The sequence below is a fragment of the Hippoglossus stenolepis genome, chromosome 18, assembly GCF_022539355.2.
Source record: "Hippoglossus stenolepis isolate QCI-W04-F060 chromosome 18, HSTE1.2, whole genome shotgun sequence".
Lineage (NCBI taxonomy): Eukaryota > Metazoa > Chordata > Actinopteri > Pleuronectiformes > Pleuronectidae > Hippoglossus > Hippoglossus stenolepis.
This window is the reverse complement of record NC_061500.1, coordinates 7,548,517-7,569,003: the sequence shown is the minus strand read 5'-3', so window position 1 is coordinate 7,569,003 and position 20,487 is coordinate 7,548,517. Positions and strand designations below refer to the sequence as shown.

Sequence of the window (20,487 nt, the reverse complement as noted above, 5' to 3'; positions counted from 1 at the left end):
GCCTCAGCCATATGCTCTTGTGGGCCTTCTCTTGGATCAAACCCTCCCTCTGCTGGTCAGCCTCTGTAATGCAGATTCCAGTTAAAACCAAATGATGTAGTTCCACTCAACACTTGAACATCTCACACTTCATATCAATCAAAAATGCTCCTTATAAATTATATGTCTCAGCATTAAATACAGTGCACTCAGTGTGCATTACACCGTCATCACGTGCACTGCAGGCTAAATGTTTATGATTTATCTGTGGACTAAAAATAGAATATTGACTATATACTATATTTATATATATTTCTACACGTATATAATAATAACAATAACAACAATAATCATGATGCTACCATTAATAATATTGCTACAACTACTACTAGTACAACAACTACTACTACTACAAATAATATAAAGATATTTGAATCTTGAATCTTACACAAGGAGTAAAGATCTTCAGTACTTTTTCAGACTAAAACATATGTGCAATTTTTTATCAATTTTTTTCAGGAAAAAACTAAATAGAAATGAAGTAATAAAAATAATGTTATCATTATAATAATAAAATTATCATCACCATCATCATCATCATGATACTACCAATACAGCTATTACTATGACTACTACTACTACTACCAATAATATAAATAATAATAATAATAATATAAAGATTTTTTAATCTTGAATTGATCTACAGATCGTCAGTACTTTTTATTTTTAGCTTAAAAAACATATGTGCCTTTTTGAAGTTGTATTTTTTTTCAGGAAGAAAAGAAGGCCGATGAAAGCATAATAATAATAATAATAATAATAATAATAATAATAATAATAATAATAATAATAATAATAATAATAATAGTCTTTATGTGGTTTGCTGAGGGTATAAACGTGTCTTTCCTCTGCAGGACGTGTCTCCAGTGTCTCAGAGGTTTTATGAACAGTCTCATACACTTTTATCCTTGGATGAAAACTTTTTCTGGGGCCTTGGGGCGTGAAGCGGAAGTTGTGAGTGAACCTCTGCCGGTTGACTTCGTGTAACTTCGTGAGAACCCGAGTGGCTTCGCACAGTAAGAAGGTGGAGTTGAGATTTTCTTTTTTGGGTAAAGCCCCAGACTTCTCTCCCTCTTCTTCCTGGGACCGCCGCTGCTGACGCGTCCAGTGCGGAGCCGCCGTGAGAGTCCCGAGCGCCTCCGCCACCATGACCCTGCTCCTGCTGGCTTTAGCGGCCCTGCTCCTCCAGGCCGACTCCTACTTCTCCGAGGAAAAGTATCCGGAGGAGTCGAAGGTGCAGCCTCCCACCGTGGTGATCGCGATCATCGCCCGCAACGCCGCTCACTCGCTGCCCTTCTACCTCGGAGCCCTGGACAGACTCAACTACCCCAAGGAGCGCATCACCGTGTGGTGGGTTGGTTTCCGTGTCCCCCTGCCTTTTTTTAATCCCTCTGCAGCAGCCGTTCAAAAGGTCAACGGCATTTAAATGAGTCTTTGAAAGCTGCAGCCTTCCTTCTTCTCCTTCTTCTCCCCCTCCTCCTCCTTTCTTCTCCCCCTCTGTGCCTCTCTCTCAGCCCAGGCTGCCTTTCTCTCTCCCCCTCTCTCTCTCTGCCACATTCACTTCCTTCTGTGGGTTGCATGGGTTTGTGTTCTGCAAAGGTTGTTCCAGCTCCAAATCAAGACCAGAACCCTCAAACTGAACGGTCCTCCTGTTGTTTACATCCCTGGAGATACTGTTTCATGGAGTGTCCATCATTTAAATCCAGCTCTGCTTGTGAATCCCCAAAAAAACAAAGCCCCCAAAACTATGGAACTGACCCTGAAACTCTGAAACACTCCTCGTACTCTGGCTTTCCCTCAGATCCAGAGCCTTGTTGTACCAGATTGTTTCACCAAGTTTATTTATGCTCATGCTGATTTGATTCTGTTTAATGTGTTATTTCTTTTTTTACTGTTTGTGGATTTGCTTTTCTGGTCTTTTAATTACTTTGTGTTTATTCTTACAACAACTTTGCACGTCTTATTGTTTTGTATATATCTTTGACTTTATTTTATTTATTCATCTGATCCTATTTTAATTGATTTTTCAAAAGCACTTTGAGCTGCATTATATGTATGAGAAGCGATTTATAAAAAAAACATTTATTAGTGATCATTATTATTATTGTTAAGGTTTGATTTGTCAAAACATGAACTGTATCACTTGAAATGATCCATGATGTGGTAACATGATTACTCTTAAATGTGATAATGCTTCTGTAGGTGATATGTTCATAGCAGTGTGTGCATATAGGATTTACACTTTATAGGATGTATACGCTTTCGCAAACGTTTTTTTTTTAACATAGAGACGTTCTGCTAAATGACTTAAATTGACATTCAAGGCTTAGAATACCACACAACAAACATTATGGCAAAAATCCCAGTATTGTTTCATGGCTCTGTATCATCTACCGGTTTATTTCTCTTTATATTTCTCTTTCTTGTTGTCATATGAGGTGAAACTACTCCATACATGTTAAAGATCTGTTGCAGTCCTGTCCCCATCCCCTCCGTCACACCGGCAGTTAAAGCATCTCACACCCGTGTTTGTTTGTTTTAACCATCTGCTCTCTGTCTCCTCAGGGCGGCCACGGATCACAACACCGACAACACCACAGCCATGTTGAAAGAGTGGCTCACATACACGCAGAAGTTTTACCATTATGTCGAGTGGAGACCCATGGATCAGCCCACGTGAGTATTTATCTGTTGAACTTTACTTACAATACCGATCTGCTTTAATAGTGATCACGTGCAGAACCAGCAAAAGACACAAATGCATTAATATGAAGGAAGAGAAAGTAACACGCCTGGTGCCTCTCTTTTATTTCACCAGGACTGTAATGAAAGATTCCCTCAAGTGTCATACAGATAGTAATGAAATAAATTAAGCCCCTTGCTAATGGTGAAGCTCAGAGCTGTACTTGAAGCTTCCTTCTCGCTCATTCAGGCTTTTTATCCTACATGCACGGCGGAAATTTATTAGCTGACACTTTGATAGCCTCGCACTCTGTAGTTCAGCTATCAGCCCCGGTGGAGTCGCTCGGTTTTGTCTTCGCATAATGAGGAATGATGCGGCGCGCTGCTGCTTGTCCGGACGCGTCTGTCTGTGCGGACACCTGTCTGAGCCCAGGAGGCCACGAGTGGGAATAATTTGTGTTTTCAAGTCAATGATAAAGTCTGGACTCCACAATATCTGCTCAGTTACAGAACTTTTGTTGTACATGTCGTGTTTATCATGAAGTATGACCCACCAAATAGACTTTATACCCATATTGATATATACTGTTAGTGTTTTTGGTATTTATGTCTCAGTTTTTAAAGACTGTGTTGAAAAGTGGAGATTCAGTAAAGGTTCAGAAAACCTCTAGGCTAAGTTTAAAATTATGAGAAAAGAACAAATCAAAAGGTTGGTGGTTTGATCCCTGAAATTTCCTTGGGGAAGAAATTGCCCTTGAGGGATGTGCTGACAGAGAATGAATATTGTGTGATAGAAAAAAGTCCTGCGTTGGAAAGTGCTGTGTAAATGGGTGAATACAATTTGTGCTGTAAAGCCCTTTGAGTGGTGGATAAGACTCTTATTTCGTATGTATATATACATATATTGTGCTGTGTCTGTGTCTCAGGTCCTATGCAGGAGAGCTGGGTCCTAAGCACTGGCCCAACAGCAGATACGAGTATGTGATGAAGCTGAAGCAGGCGGCACTGAACTTTGCCCGGAAGCGCTGGGCCGACTACATCCTGGTACATTATGGAATAATTCATATCGTACAGTATAGACAGTATCTTCCTTCATTGGATTTGTTTCCTCCTTTGCTGCTGTAATACACAATCTCTCTCCTGTTTCTTCTGTTTCCTCCGTCTCCTTGCGTCTCCCTGTCAGTACGCTGACACTGACAATATCCTCACCAACCCAGAAACACTCAACCTGATGATCGCAGAGAACAAGTCGGTCATCGCTCCCATGTTGGACTCTCAGGGAGCCTACTCCAACTACTGGTGCGGCATCACTCCGCAGGTCAGTGTCAACCCATCGGAAAGTAAAGATTGAGGAAAAAGGTTGGACTCATGGACACACGTGTATATTCAAAGTTATCATACTGCACCTATTCAGGGATACTATCGCCGAACAGCCGAGTATTTCCCCACCCGTCAGCGTCACAGACTGGGCTGCTTCCCGGTGCCCATGGTCCACTCCACCACGCTGCTGGATCTAAGGAAGGAGGGCATGAAGAACTTGGCTTTCTTCCCTCCTCACCAGGACTACTCGTGGCCCTACGACGACATCATCGTGTTCGCCTTCTCCTGTCGAGCTGAAGGTTCGCTACTGCTATTTAACTTTCATACTGTTAAATGTGTCCAAAGGGGAAAACAAGGATTTTACACAGTTAATGTCTCGTCTTCTTCATTCATTTCGTCTGTGTTGCTCCTCAGAGATACAGATGTACCTGTGCAACAAGGAGCGCTACGGCTATCTGAACGTCCCGGCCAAACCTCACCACACCCTGGAGGATGATCGCCTCAACTTTGTCCACGTGCACCTGGAGTCCATGAGTAAGAACAGACTGAATTCACTGCTTTTTCATATTTATAAACAGACAGAGGGTAAAAAAATAAACTAAGACACAGACTGAAATCAGATATACAAGCAACTAATCCTTGTTTTGTTTCCACATGTTTATCTTGTGTCGCTTTAGCTTTATTATAGTTTAGATTTTACGTTCTTGTCTTCTAACTCATGCCCCCTCTTTGTCAAATAGTTGATGGTCCTCCCATGAAAACGTCTCGCTTTGTCCACGTGTTCCCCAAACAGAGAGACCTCATGGGCTTTGATGAGGTAAAAGATATTTTTTACTCACGACTGAGTAATGATGTGAGCATGTGAGGAGTTTGAGCTCCATCCAGTGTGAGGATGCTGATAGAAGGGGAAGTGAAAAGTTGTCCCTGGATGAGTGGAGTTTATAAAAGAACGGCATGAACAGTGGATTAACATTTGTCCTCCTTGTCTCAGATATATCTGATAAATCTGCGGCGTCGTCAGGACCGCAGAGACCGGATGCTGTTCTCGCTGAACGAGCTGGAGATTGACGTCAAGGTGGTGGATGCTGTGGATGGAAAGTAAGTGCAGCACCAAATACAGTGACGGCGCTGAATTGGCTTCGGTGGAAAGTGTGTTTCGAGTGTTTCCATGAAGGAAAAAGAGAAAAATCAAAGCAGATACTGAGAGAAAATGGCAGGAAAAAAGAAAATTCACCATAGGAATATTGTTTTTCCTGTAGGTTCATGGATCATTTGTCCTTCCACCATGATTGATATAACATCTTGTGTATGTGTGTGTCTGCAGTGCACTGAACAGCACTGACATTAAGATCCTGGGTGTTGACCTGCTACCGGGCTACTACGACCCGTTCTCCGGACGCACCCTGACCAAAGGAGAGGTGGGCTGCTTCCTCAGCCACTACTTCATCTGGAAGGAGGTGAGGGGACACACACGGTTCACACGGGGGTCTTTATGGACATGACTGACAGCTGTGTGTAGGGAATAATAAAATGAATGGGACAAATAATTGGATTCTGTGGTCGGGATAGGGTGTATTAAGATTATACGGGCAGATAGATTGTATTTTTTATGGCATTCATTGCGATCCATGACATTTTTAAGTTTAAATAAGTTTAATTTAAAGAACCAATGCTAAGATTTTACCAAATAGATGATATGCAATTTAATTTTAGTATATTTGCTAATTTGGATCCTGACGTTTGGATGTGATGTGTTTTTTTCTCCGCTCATCTCAGATGGTGGACGAGCAGATGGACAAAGCGCTGGTCTTGGAAGACGATGTCCGTTTCCAGGCCAACTTCAAGCGACGGGTCCTCAGACTGTTGGAGGAGTTGAAGCAGGTGGAACTGGACTGGGACATCATGTAAGACGTCCTTTATTCCCCTGTTGAAGGATGGATAATATAAGGTTATGTGAATACAGTATCCGCAGAAGTCAGAAGAAAAGTCCAGAGATGCAAAACAAATCACTCAGAGCTTATTTAAAGGTCTAAATATTTAGCTGAGTTGTGTACTTTTTTGGGGGGGGCGGATCTCAGTCGTTTTTAACTCTATCTGGATGAGGGTTTTCAGTCATTTAACATCCTGATCTTAAGTTATCAGAGAAACAAGCAGCTCTCCCGGGACATCACGTGTCGACCCAAACAGCGTCCGAGGACGAATTTTAAAGTGTAACCGTTTTATTCAGTGTTTTAACTGGTTTAAGTCACATGGTCCTTTTGTTATGTAGAGTAGGAGACTTCAGTGGATAATTCGACCCTAATTAAAAAGGACAAACGCTGAGGGGATCCAAATCGGGAGAAGCTGAGTGCAATGAACGCCATGGTGATGAAGACGTTAAACTCCATCTCCTGCTTTTCTTAGTGGCAGAAAAATACACTGTGCGTTAAAATAAACTTAAACAGTCTCAGGGGCTAAACAAGTTCAGGCATGTATTTGTTTCTCAGTTTCTCTGAGTTAGACTTTAAAGAGCATGGAAATAAACTTCAAACGTGATGAAAGTGTTTTGAAACTATCAGCAGGAAGCGGGAAGTGCGCCAGCTTGTTGTTTGTGTGTATTTCTGTTTCCATAACATTCTGAAAGTAGTCATGACACATGTGCAGAACAAATGCTGCAAAAAAAAGATCTTCATTCCTTCTCCTTCTTCTTTACCCTCCGTCTCTCTGCTGCAGATACTTTGGCAGGAAGCAGGTGAATCCTGGGAGCGAGAAGGAGGTGGAGAACGTCCATAACCTGGTGTACGCCGGCTACTCGTACTGGACTCTGTCTTATGCCATCTCCCTGCAAGGAGCCCAGAAACTGATCAACGCGGAACCGCTTTCCAAGATGCTGCCCGTGGATGAGTTCCTCCCCATCATGTATGACAAGCATCCCAAGTACGTATGAAAACAGCTCTGAGGCCACTGGCAGAAACCGGCTCGTTTCTTGTACTGATGCATGCACACCTCTTACCTTTTCTTATCTTGTTTTAGTAACTCTTGTTCTTCAGTGGTAAACCTTGTCTCTCTCAGCCGCCTTCTGCCCCCAGACATATAAAGTTAAAAACAGAACTCCTGCATACTTTCCCTATAGCTGCCTAAACTTGTATACATGCTATATATTTAACCTTTTATTGAGGAATAGATTAAAGAGCTATAGTGAAGTCTGTGGTTTCCTTGAGAGGACGGTCATAATCTCTATTCCTGTCAGTTTATTATGCAGCACTTCAAGATAGACAAAGAAACCACATTCCTAAACACATCTCTATTCTTTCAGAACATTTTTCTTTTTATGATATGCAGGTTTCTTGGCTGCATCTCTCTCTGTGAGTGATTGTCTGGACTTGGCTATGTGGAAGTTAACTTTTGTTAACCACAGTGTGGTTGCCAGACAGACGGGATTCAGATGTGTTTGTGGCAGACTTGTGCTGAAAGTAAAAAAAATGTTTGGGTATTTTTAGCCACGCTTGTTGCGTGTCTATTGGATGGATTCTGAAAAGAATTTGGTCCATACACGCATGTCACCATCTTTGTGAATTTGAATTACTTAAACACTAACATCAGGTCAAATTTTTGATTTGTCTAAAAGTTTGAAGGACGACACGACAGCTCCTCAAAAGTGAAGCCTTTATCACCGCCTGGTATCTGGCTGCAGTATAGTTCATAAACCCCGCCTCCTCCATGGAACTGATTCATTATTGGTTGAGCGTGTGTTTTGGCAGGACCATACTACTGCGGCTCCACCCCCCTGATCACTACTGCAGAGACAAATGCTGTGTTCAATCCACCCACTCATTCACTATTCCTTACTTCACTATATAGTGATAACTACATAGAGCACTACATAGTGAGCTCATCGGGAAAATGCAAAAAATGCTTTCGGACACTACTCTGCACTTTTTCTCTGCGTGGAATCTATTCTCCATCTTGTCTCTTTTCTTTTATGCACATTTTGTGAACAACAATACAATGTTGTTAGCAACAGCATTTAGCTCCTTCCAACAGTCCCACTTTCTTTCTACATAGTTTTTGCCCTTGTCTCATGAATCCTCACCCAGATGGTTGCACATGTAATCTGTGTTTATCTTTTGTTTCTAGTTCATCATAAAGACATTGTGCCAAATTGTTTTTTAATCTAACAGCTGCATGTTAAAGCGATTCTGAGAGTCTCAGTCTTTTCCCATCATGCCACAGTGATGATGGAGCAGAGTAAGAGAGACACATATGAGGTGCTGCAGACTGTAAGAGATGAAATTGACCCTTGGCTGAGGGCCCTGCAGACTGTAAGAGATGAAATTGACCCTTGGCTGAGGGCCCTGCAGAATGTAAGAGATGAAATGGACCTGCAGGGGCTGAGGGGTCTGCAGACTGTAAGAGATGAAATGGACCTGCAGGGGCTGAGGGGTCTGCAGACTGTAAGAGATGAAATGGACCTGCAGGGGCTGAGGGGTCTGCAGACTGTAAGAGATGAAATGGACCTGCAGGGGCTGAGGGGTCTGCAGACTGTAAGAGATGAAATGGACCTGCAGGGGCTGAGGGGTCTGCAGACTGTAAGAGATGAAATGGACCTGCAGGGGCTGAGGGGTCTGCAGACTGTAAGAGATGAAATGGACCTGCAGGGGCCAAGGGGCCTGCAGACTGTAAGAGATGAAATGGAGCCCCTGCAGACCGGAGTGTTCTGCAGTGACGGCATTCTTCATCATGTGTGGAAAACTGGCCTAAAGCCAAGCCACTCTCTCTATTCTCCGTCTCTTTCCCCCTCTCTCACCTCTGTGATTCTAATTCAATATGCTTGACTGGTCCTCTAAGAATGCACGACGGCGACTGCACACCACACATCAGTCCTGCTGTCGTCCTTCACGCTTAAAGTAACCGAAAAACAGCCAAACGCATGTATTTGAAATTAGGTTCAAAATAACAGAAATATTAAGGATTAACAGTGAATTGTGGGAAAAATTGCAAGAGGTGCACGAATAGTAAATCTCTGACGCAATTTTTCAAACTGTTATTAGGATTTATAGCCTCAAATGAAATCCATGTGATCTCTAACCACTGTTTTCTCTCCGCAGTAAGGTCTACAAGTCCAATTTCGCCAACAGAAACCTACAAGCCTTCAGTACACGCCCCCTGGTGGTCCAGCCGTGCCACTACGCCGGGGATCCCGACTGGGTGAGCGACACAGAGACGTCCACGCTGTGGGACGATGACTCTGTACGTACAGATTGGAGGGGCTCCCACAAGACCCTGAAAGGGGCGGCGGCGGCTCCCGAGATGCTGTCAGCTGCCTACAAGGATGAACTCTAGTGCGGAGCTGACGTAGCTGTGCAGAAAGTCGAGGTCAAGAGGTCAGAGGGACAGATGCCCGGAGGAAGAAGCTACACCCAGACTTTATTTGGAGTCGACTCTCTGTCACACCACCGACACGCTCTGTGTCATTTCACCTGGACTTTGACTTTTTCAAAGCGTGTAAGCAAGTGTACGGCACAGGAGGATTATTCTATAACAATGGGTGTTTGCATCTCAGCAAATCAGATGCTTGAACTTGCACAACAGATTTTCCTCGAACAATCCGCCCTTTAGATATTTTTTACTTTACTCAGAAGATCCATTTTTAATATTCTGAGAGTTTAAACAGTCGTGTGGCTAAGAATAGCATTTTTACTTGAATGTGTGCCTGTGTGTTTGTGATGATGCATGTTCATAACACTAATTACAGAGCTTTTAAAACAGGAGAAGCGGTTTTACAAGACTGAGGCTCCAGAAGCTGCACTGTTCACAACCTCTGGCAAGTCTGGACCAAAGTCGGATATGGTCATCGCTATGATGTCTTTTCTGTCTGTTTATCCATTTCTCCATTTGTCCATATCTTCTATTCGGGACAGTCCAATGCAAACGTAGACTGATTGATCCTATTGAATTTATCCTATTGGCTTCATGTGACTGTGTCATTGGTACAGACTATATGCAGGAAGTATTTAGTTTTTGAAACCAACTCATTGAATGTTTGCATTTGTACAATCTAAGCTTTTTAAATAATGTGTATTTTTGATATCAAGTCATTGCTGCATCTTCTTTTTAAAAAGTATGAACTACCCCACATGTATCGTAGCAGCTGTCTCATGAAGCCATCTTGAAACGCAGCCTATAATAACCTTGTCGTAGCATCACTTGGATCCTCTTCAATCCAGGAATGTGTTGACACTCGGTGGCGTGTAATGCAAGTGACTGAAATTACAGCCACCGAGTACATTCATGTATTTGCATTTACGATGATCTGATTTCACGTGTTCATTAGTCTGTCGGTGTGCGTATGTTACTCCTCCTGCATTTGTCTTAATTTATTTATTGAGCTTTTCTGACGTGGTCGACAGACGAGTCACGTAACTTTATGAACAACGTGTCACCAAAGTGGAATGTCGTTTCTACCAAAGGCCCCTCTCTCTGTTTTTGAGCGATACAATTGTATATTCAGACTTTATAAAGATAGGATGTGATAAGTGTAAAGCAACTTTTTAAATGTTAATAAAAGTGAGATTTTGCACATTCTTTCATCATCTGAATACATGTACTTACAAAAGTCTGCCACAAGAGGGTGGAATATCGTATTTCATGCAAGAACCAGGAGGATGTGCTGAGCTCATGCTTCCTGGACACATGTAGATTTCCATTTTTTGTTATAGAAAACCTTTATTTTTATTCATTTATTTTAATGACTATCTGTATGATCCATATTTCAAATTAAAGCAATGGCAAACATTGGCTTAAACTTCCTCGCTGCAAAATAAGTCAACTTAAAACCTTAGTGCAATTCATTGTCAAGTATATACTGTATGTAAGTCTGTGCTGGGGCTAATTTCTAATTATATAAGTATATCTAAGTATATCAGTTCGTTCGTTTAACATCATTTAAGTTGAAAAAATCAAACCAGAAAATCTGTATTTAGCTCTTTAGTGTGAAATGGTTTTTTTTGTGATGTAATATCTCCTTTAATATTTAGTTGGTTTCTCAAGTCATTTGCAACATCCAGAGTGGGCTGTGTATTTTAGACTTAAACTCACAGATGTTACCAGAAGAATGTCTTTTTACATTAGAACATTATTAGCATATGCAGTTGGTGCATGGTGACTCACTTTGGTCTAATCCTTATTTCCCTTTAAGGTTCCACAAACATTTGATATGTGCATGAGGCAGAGACACACATTAACCCCTGGGCATAGCACAGCTGTCTGCACATGAACCAGTTATGTGACCTTATTTCTCTCTGGAAAACTTTCTCTGGGATCAGAGTGAGTGAAACACACACTTAAAGATCTACACGCCTGCTTACGTGTACATGCTACACTTCAGCTTTTTAACCACATGTAATACAGGCCACACAGTTCAAAGGTTGCCTGTCCAGCTCCTGTCCAGTTTGAGGCTGTTTGAAGTGACTGGACAGAACCTGTCCCAGGAGGGGACACAGACTCAGCTGCTCATTGGCTGCTGGTTTGGAGGTGGAGTTAAATGGGGTCAGCTTTGCAAGATGAGAAACTGCATATGGCTCCGAGCATAAGGTTTCATAATGTTGAGGGTCTTCTCTTTGCACCATTGATTCCCCCTCTGCAAGATCACTCACACACACACACACACACACACACACACACACACACACAACACCATGATCGCTCTGTGGACCTTGAGGACTTCAGTGGTTTTAACAGCTGCTACCTCATATCCCCCAGCACACACACACACACACACACACACACACACACACACACACACACACACACACACACACACACACACACACACACACACACACACCTATTTGTAAAAGTGAGGACTGGAAAAAATGTCCACTTTCCCTTTTTCACTCCAAATACAGTTTATTAAAAACAATCAATGCACTTCAAAATCTGAATTATACATGACATAATATCAACAAGACTGATACATATTACCCAGAGATTCCTCTGTGCACTGGTCTCAGCTGCTGTGCGTGTGCGTGTGCGTGGGGAGGAGGAGGAGTAAAAACAGGAACTACCAGAACTACCACAGCAGATCTCTGAGCCTCTTCATCTCCCACGCTGCACTTTTTAATAAAGGCTCGACCTCTCGGCCATTTTTTTCCTGTAACTCCTTCCCTGCAAACTGTTCTTCTCCTCTTCCTCCTCCTTGTATCGGGTGCGACCGGGTCGGTGTGTGTCAGCAGGAACCGAAGGTAAAGTGTGGAGATCGAACCCGAGCTGTCATGCAACAGACTTACACCACGAGGACGCGTCTGAGTTGTGTTAGGTTGTTGTTTCGTGTGAGATCACATGCTGCGTTTAATGCCACGTCGCCTCCTGCAGCTGCTCTCACTGCTGCTTGTTACTCTGCCGTGTGGCGTTCAAGTGCATGTGGCGGAACGTGTCAGTTTGTTGTATTGTGAGTTTTGTTTATTTCAGGTGTTGTGAACATGTTGTGCAAACTTTGCATCGCAGGGGGGAGTGTGGGTGACGTCACTGCAGCTGATCTGTCAGTTTGTACTCTTCATAGGAAGAACTCCTCATTTCCAAGCTTCATGTAATTCATTATTTACTTAAACTAAATGTTGGTACATTTTCAAAGTTGGGGCTACAACAGCTAATCGATTTAGTCGATTATAATTGAATTGAGGTGAATTAAAGTTATGTTGAACTTGAATCATGACCAGTCAGAATTAAATAGTAGGTATCTGAAACTGGAATTATAGTAATATTTAAGTTGCACATGTCTGTAATACATATAGAAAGAGACTAATGTCAAGAACACAAATAAACTGCTGGTAAGGATAAAACAGCTTTAGACTTTTTATCTGATTAATCATTGATGAATCATTGACGTTGCTACCATACTTTGTTTTCCCCCATATCCTCCTCATCACTGTCAAAAGCACAAGTTTGATCCACAAATCCATGTGAAGCTCAACATGTGCAGACATTAGTTATCAGAACAACTCGTAATTATCAGAACAAACTACTTGTTTTATCTTTTTTAGTGATAATGCGACTCGCTGAACCTTGATCTCGTCGCAGAATTTTATACCTGGTTGTGGAAATCTAGATATGGGGTTTTCTTGAACCTTATATTGTATCTAAATTAATGCACAACTCCATTTGGCAAAAAAATTACCTGAACTTTGGATTTAAGTGTGACATTGATTCTGCATCCTGTGAACAATCGTGTCGAGGAAAAAATGGGTTTTATAAATAATTTGAAGACTAGCCCTTTTTCTGTGACATTGCATATTTTGTGAACCGTCTCTCTGCTGTGTCGCACTTTGTCCCCGTGTAACATCTGACTGTCCACAGGTGACCATGGCCTTCCTTGGGAGCGCAGCTCGGCGCTTGGTGTTGGCAGCGCGCCCCCCCCTCTCTCCTCTGTGCCGGACGAGTGCTCGGTCCTACAGCTCAACGCCCACCCAGGAAAAAAGTGTCCCCTACGAGAAGACGCTCCAACAGAAGGAGGGAACGTCCTCTGGACCCACTAAACCTCTGCCCAGGTCAGCTCATCAGATGGACGGAAGGAGAGAGAGCTTTTATATTACCATAGGATGATTTATGAGGAGGATTGTGTACACAGTGATGCAAAGTGATGGATCAATATGTGGTTATGATTATGGACTGGTTGATGGAGGACTAATGGTCACGATGACTGAAAGATCGTAGAAGCTCTGAAAACAGACATTTTACTGTCGGTTTAACAAAATAAAAGCTCATTTTGAAATAATGGCACCTATGGATACAAGTAGTGATATTATTAATTCAAAAGAAATTCAAGCCCAATCATTATTCTTTTTTTAATTTGAAAAAAGTATTCAGAGAAATCAACCTATTCCCTTGAATAACAGAAGGTAGCTTTAAGTGGCGTCGTCCTTGTCCCACTTTGAAAGTCTCAGCTCACCTGTAGCTTCTCTGTCACCCGCCTAAGGTCAGCGGATGCGGTGGTGATCGGAGGCGGAAGCCTGGGCTGTCAGACCATCTACCACCTGGCTAAAATGGGAATGACCAACGTGGTCCTGCTGGAGAGAGACAGACTGACCGCGGGCACCACCTGGCACACTGCAGGTAACCAACTGCAGGAATAAGGTGTGAGGAGTGTGTGTGTGTGTGTACCTGGAAATAATGCTAACTGAAATGCATCCCAAAGATTCTCTAATTATTGTAAAATTAAATGGTGGCCAAACTTAACCTGAACCCATACGGCAATTTTAAAAAATTTCTCTGAATCCGTCCCAGACCGGCCTGTGTGGCTCTGGTCGTGTGTATCCACATACTGGATATACATTATTGTTTATGTATTTCTGTACACCGACTCATGTCTCTATTCACCAGGCCTGCTGTGGCAGCTCCGGCCCAGTGACGTTGAGGTGGAGCTTCTGGCCCACACCAGGAACGTGATCAGCAAAGACCTGGAAGAGGAGACGGGCCTCCACACGGGATGGATCGAGAATGGAGGACTCTTCATCGCCTCCAACAAGCAGAGACTGGACGAGTACAAGCGCCTCATGTCGGTAAGAATGGAGATGGGCTTGTTTTGGCCACAGGGAGGAAAGGAGAACTGCATGGTGGGGTAAAGAGATCAGTTCATCATGGGACACAAGTTTTTTGTTTGGTGCAAGGGTTGATTCGATAGATGGGGCTTTAAAATGTTAAGTTTTTAAAACTTAACAGTCTTTGTTTACCGTGATTCACATTTTGCATGTTCAAAGTTCAGCCAGAAAAAAAAAAGGTAAAATGTCAACACCAACAACTCCCAGTTTAGTTTTCCTCAGATGTTTGTTTCACTTTGAAACACAAAAAAGTCAAACTTTGACGCAGGGTTGTATTACAGAAATGTATGTGATTCCCACTTTGATGCACACATCCACTGCTGAATCTTTGTTCTGCTTGAGATTAGACAAATGAAAATAAAATGGTTGAAATCTTTACTGAAGAAAAGATAAATCCACAGATGTTCATGTTGTTGAAGATCCCCTCTGGAATCTCCAGGGCAGCAGCTGCAGTGAAGTTGTGAAGTTGTGATGTTCAGAGTCAAAGTGGGTTTCTGGCTGCGATGAATGTTTAAGTCGAAAATGATTTTGCAAATTGAAATCTGTTAAATTCATTAACTAATAATCATCAGCGTCAGACGTGGTTACTTGAGATGAATCGATCCTTCTCCGTTAAGACCTGAAACACTGAGACGTGTCATATCCTCTTATTTCTAGCTGGGTAAAGTTTACGGTATTGAGTCCTACGTGCTGTCACCTGCCGAGACCAAGGACCTGTATCCTCTGATGAACGTGGATGATCTGTACGGAACCCTGTATGTTCCAAAAGACGGCACCATGGACCCGGCCGGCACCTGCACCACGCTGAGCAGAGCTGCAACAGCCAGGGGAGCCAAGGTAAACTGCAGTGATACACTAACTAGCTCTTTTCTGGTTGGACCATGAATATGTTTTTCTAACCAACACACAAACTGGTCAGTGAGTCAGGTGAGCTGCTGCTGTGTGTTTTTGTGTGTGTGACAAAACACAGTACAGTTTAATAATAGCATCCTTATCTGAACAAGAGAGTCTATTAAAGATGGTCATGTCATTACCTTGTGCTGACTTTAGAAATGTATTCCAAAGTGCTTTACATAAAAATAATATATATAAGAGAAAATGTCGGTTTTGCATAAAAATGTTTAAGACAAGTGGTTGTACTCGTAAAATTCAGCCTGGAGGATTATGTCTTTTACTATTTGGCTTTTATTCATCATGGAGGCAGCTGCTGTTTGCAGGTTGATCAGTATTCAGGCCATGAAATTTAAAAAAACCCTGTCGTAAAAATAACAAAGTTACCAACAGGTTTTCAGTGATGTCACAATTCATTAATCACCTTAATTAGCCTCACGAAGCTGAAGCCAAATACTGTATCTCCACGTTGCTTGAGAATAACTCCACCTTTCTGTCTTAAAACTAGGTGATTGAGAACTGCCCTGTGACCGGCATCAGCGTGCGCACAGATGACTTCGGGGTGAAGAGGGTGAAGGCGGTGGAGACCCCACATGGGACAATTGAAACATCTTGTGTGGTGAACTGTGCAGGTGAGATTAACTAACTAATCCTCCCAAGACACAAAACATTATAGTTGACGAGGATTTTGGTTTAGTTAGAGATGGAAAAGAAACACTGAGCTGTGCACTGACTGGACACAGTTTGTGGAAACTGATGTTAAAGCAGCTTTTCATCCTTCTGAGCCCTTGCTGCATAGGAGGTAAAAGTGAGATTGCTTTTGAATCCAAATCATCATATGTTTGTTTTTTTTGCCAAAACTGCTTCTCTCCTGGATGCAATATGAATTCTTGTCTCTGTTTGTTGCTTGCAGGTGTGTGGGCCACCAAGCTCGGGGAAATGGCCGGAGTCAAGGTGCCTCTCGTAGCGATGCATCATGCCTATGTGGTGACGGAGAGAATTGAAGGCATACAGGTGGGACCAGCCGCCACCCGTCATGTCTAAAAAAACATTAAACTATAAAATCAACCATTGGCCCAGTGTTGTGAAGTGTCCCGGTAGCATGCTGGATGCACATTTTTAAAAAGTCCAAATGTTTTGTATTGTCATTAATATGAGACACTCATCAATATGTTTCCTGGCTGGACGTTTTGTTAAAATAAACAATCACATTAACTTTTAACTAATGAGGTAATCATGCAGTGTAATTGTAAAGCTTGGACTTTAATGTTACTATTGCTGCTTTATCTGAAATACGCCCAGACAAATGTCTACTGTAAGATTTAATTGTCCCTTTAATTCCCCTTGGAGACAGAAATTCTGTCCTGTGTGTGTATTACTTCCATGTGAACAATAGGGGGCACTATGGCCACAGATTTCAGACTGTGTGTGTTTGTGTGTGCGTGTTGTGTGTGCGTGTGTGTAGTGATGAAGTGTGTTTGCTTGTTTGTGTAAGGGATAGAGGCAGATTGATTTGTTTGAACACATAAATGTCAGTCATGTGTACGTATTCAGGAGCATCAGTGAGGCCTGTGTGTGCAGCTACACTGCTCGTGCACATGATCCACTGTAATTGTGACCGTGTGTGTGTGTGTGTGTGTGTGTTGGATTTATTGAGTGTACACATGCATGACTGTGCTCATCCTCTAGAGGCTGGTGGTTTTAGACGGGCTGTCAGAGCTTCCCCGTGTTATGTAGTTTAAGAGCAGCTTAACCAGCATTACTGCTACATCATGCACACTGACATGAGCCCACACACACACACACACACACAGAATGACACACTCACACACTGGGATGCCACAAGGAAATATGTTTCCATCAGGCCGTGCAACTTCAGATCAAACCTGCCTCGCTGACTGCAGATCTGTGGGTGAATCCTTTAAGTTGAAGAACGTAGCCGGGCCAGCTGACGGTAGCCGGTGTTTGTTTTCATCTGTGTGAGAACACATGAAGGACAGAATGTACTGCAGTGCTCAGTATCGATCACATGGAGGAAGCTGCCTGGCTGAGCCACGCTGAGCCTGGCAGAGAGAAAGGAGCAGTTTGGCTTTTATTCAATGTGGTGAGCTGTTTTTCCAAATGTCAGCTCGCTCACTGGTATTTTGGTTTCTGTACCCAGAGCCAGTTTACTTTGGCATGAACAGCTCTCCGGACAGGATGAGTTCAAATGGCACAACATCCTCCAGGTGTCACTATTCATCGGACACTTGTATCCACACGAGGGTGAATGTTTCCCTCTGTTGTGCTGTTGAAAGAAGATTTCATGGTTTGTCAGCTGCAGTGACACAGGCATAAAGAAACGCTGAGGCTCGTTCCGTTATGTCATGGTATGTGCCGCTGGTGCTGTAGATTTGTAGGTTGTTATGTCTCGAGTTGTTTACACAGTGTGTAAAGCACCAGGCAGCACTGAATAGCACATCAGAGTCTGAGTCACAGCTGCACATTGTCTGCACAGGAGCCATAAAGTGCTCAATCTGCATTTTCTTACTGCATATTTGTGTACTTATGTGTTTATTCCGGGATCAGAGAGAAATGGCATTTCACATTTCACATATGGCGGAAGTGAAATAAAGTTGACTCTTACTTTAAATGATGTAATGGGAACACCAGCTTTTTTAAGGTGATGGCATGATGTGTTTTTACGTTTCAGCAGCTTAATTTTCTGACAATTTTACTTTCAAGTTTAGTGGAGTATCCAACAAACATATGGTGGTGTGGTTGCAGATGTGTGAAAGTCTGTCTTTGTGTCTCATCATCATGAATGAATGTTTTGTAGTTTTAAGACTTAGTAATTTTATAGTATGAAGTTATCATAATAACAGATAATACTCTAGTAACTGAGCTTTTGTCATTAAAACTGACATAACAAGTGAAAACCCTTATCTCTACTTGACAAATTCATGATTTGATGCTTACCCTTTTTTATTTGCAGAACATGCCAAATGTCAGGGACCATGATGCATCAGTGTACCTGCGGCTCCAAGGTGACGCCCTGTCTGTCGGCGGCTACGAACAAAACCCCATCTTCTGGGACGAGGTAAGCTCGAGTGCTAACTAATGATCGACCATCTCGTTCTCGGTCAATGGAGACTCTGAAACCTCACTTATTGACGTGCGTGTGTCTGAGTGAGCCGTGACGTAACGTCTGCCTCGATCGACATAAAATCAAATACCTCAATTAGGTAGCTGAATAAACTTTAATCCTGTTTATATAGTTCTCATTGTCTCTGTCAGTTTGACCTCAGCCTGTTTTTTATCCTGTCTTTCTTTCCCTCATCTTCATTACTTACTGCTGTATTAACTTGGAGGTCAAACCGTATTCTTTACAGGACTCATGAAACTGTGTGAGTGTGGAAGGAAGTGTTTAATGCTAGTGTAATAATTTTGAATGACTCCATTATAAGTAAAAGTCCTGCACTCTAAATTTAGTAGAAGTAAAAGTGTGAAAGTGCCATAAAGCGCCATAGAGTAAAAGTTTGGGAAATATCCTTATTTGCTTCCTTGCCAATAGTTGCATGAGAAGAATGATACCACTGTAACCAGTATAGACCGTGTGGTAGCGTTTCTCCACTTCCTCCCCAAAAAATGAGTTTGCGCAGTCAACAATCGCCCCATTCATGACATTTCCCCTGTTTTAATCGCATCAAATAACTAAAACCAAACCATCTTTGAGAAAAACATACGTAGTTTGACTTTTTAGTTTGGCCCATGTCTCATCCACTAACATGAAGGAGGACTACTGCAGCCAGCCACCAGGGGGCTATCAAGATGGTTTGACAGTAATTGGACAGTACTTTGTGTACAACACATAAAATTACAGAAGCGCTAATAAAACTTAAAACTACACCTTTCACTTCTGTCTATATACGTAGGGGCCATCTTGGATTTCGAAGTCGGGGGTGGTAAGGTTCCTCCAGCATTTTGAGTCGAAGTTCCGACTTGAGGGGGCGTTCCAGTTGCAACTTCAAAAATTCCGAGCTCCAACGTGGCTTAATTGTTTCCCCTGTTTCCAGCATATCTAGTCTGATTATATTAAAAGAGGAGGTGGGGCTGCGGCTGGTTTGACCTTCTGCAAAGGTAAAAAAATACAAGCCAGGTCTGAGGCCGACATATTTAACTCATACATTAAGAGAAATGCTAAGAGAACTGAAAATAAACTTCAATACTGAAAATGTATCAACGGCTTTTAAACACTCGCACATTAAAAAGGAAAAGGAAAACATACTTGGAAATGATCTCAAAAAAAGTTTTGTGTAGATTTTTTGGTGGCAATCAAGTGTCTTATTACCTTCACACCAGATATTGAATTTCTAATGGGTGGACTGATGAGCATAATCCATGCTCCAAAGGAAAATGTGTGAACACCCACAAACCTTGTATTTTTAGATTCACTCGCGGGAAAATAACTTTTATTGGAACATTAAAACCGAAGTGTCTCTGTAAAAGACAGAAATAACAAGTGGCTGTGAAAAAACAAATCATTCAAACTGTCCTTTGGCAGCTATTAAAATAAAAAGTAACTCCACAGGCAGTTCTTTTACGTACTTACTGACTCTTTTAAAGAGGGTGGTTTATTTTTTATTCTGTGGATCGATCTTTATAAAAGCCTGTGAATCAACAGGTGGTCTTCGTCCTAATGGAAGTGTACTTTCTCTCAAGGACACGGCTTTTCCGTTTGTCTCTGATCCTGTCCCGGTGCTCCCTGGGGATCAGTTTCTTCACACCTCAGTCGCTCCGGTTTGATTTTATTCCTTCAAATCTGTAGAAAGCAACGTAACCCTTCAACCTGTGCCATTCACAAGTAACGATTTCTAGCTGCATCCACCCCATTCATGTGTGAGAATGAGTTATTGAAATGCAAAGGATTTCAAATAGTATATCAATATCAGAAATCATTTTAATTCTATTAAGATAATGTTGCCTCTTCAATCGTTTTCTT

At 42.2% G+C, this 20,487-nt stretch overlaps 2 protein-coding genes across 2 annotated transcripts in view; both read left to right on the top strand.

Moving 5' to 3' along the window:
- Nucleotides 1–1,043: 1,043 nt before the first annotated feature.
- On the top strand, nt 1,044–10,605 carry cercam (cerebral endothelial cell adhesion molecule). The gene is made up of 12 exons (XM_035183915.2): nt 1,044–1,389; nt 2,605–2,715; nt 3,648–3,765; nt 3,905–4,039; nt 4,136–4,340; nt 4,456–4,575; nt 4,782–4,858; nt 5,033–5,139; nt 5,366–5,498; nt 5,818–5,945; nt 6,754–6,957; nt 9,129–10,605. The coding sequence occupies exons 1-12, from the start codon at nt 1,187–1,189 to the stop codon at nt 9,361–9,363; spliced, it is 1,776 nt and encodes a 591-aa protein (XP_035039806.1). The 5' UTR covers nt 1,044–1,186; the 3' UTR covers nt 9,364–10,605.
- Nucleotides 10,606–11,950: 1,345 nt separating this feature from the next.
- Nucleotides 11,951–20,487, top strand: part of sardh (sarcosine dehydrogenase) — a 35,054-nt gene continuing 26,517 nt past the window's right edge. The window contains exons 1-8 of the mRNA XM_035183914.2: nt 11,951–12,263; nt 13,375–13,565; nt 13,994–14,130; nt 14,398–14,576; nt 15,273–15,452; nt 16,015–16,138; nt 16,420–16,520; nt 18,481–18,585. Of these exons, the coding sequence (XP_035039805.2) occupies nt 13,381–13,565; nt 13,994–14,130; nt 14,398–14,576; nt 15,273–15,452; nt 16,015–16,138; nt 16,420–16,520; nt 18,481–18,585 (1,011 nt within the window). The 5' untranslated portion in view covers nt 11,951–12,263; nt 13,375–13,380. The remainder of the gene's footprint in view (nt 12,264–13,374; nt 13,566–13,993; nt 14,131–14,397; nt 14,577–15,272; nt 15,453–16,014; nt 16,139–16,419; nt 16,521–18,480; nt 18,586–20,487) is intronic.

Coding starts and splice junctions, on each gene's coding strand:
- cercam (XM_035183915.2), top strand. CDS start 1,187: ATGACCCTGCTCCTGCTGGCTTTAGCGGCCCTGCTCCTCCAGGCCGAC. Junction 4,040..4,135: donor GGTGCGGCATCACTCCGCAG/GTCAGTGTCAAC, acceptor GCACCTATTCAG/GGATACTATCGCCGAACAGC. Junction 4,576..4,781: donor CGTGCACCTGGAGTCCATGA/GTAAGAACAGAC, acceptor TTTGTCAAATAG/TTGATGGTCCTCCCATGAAA.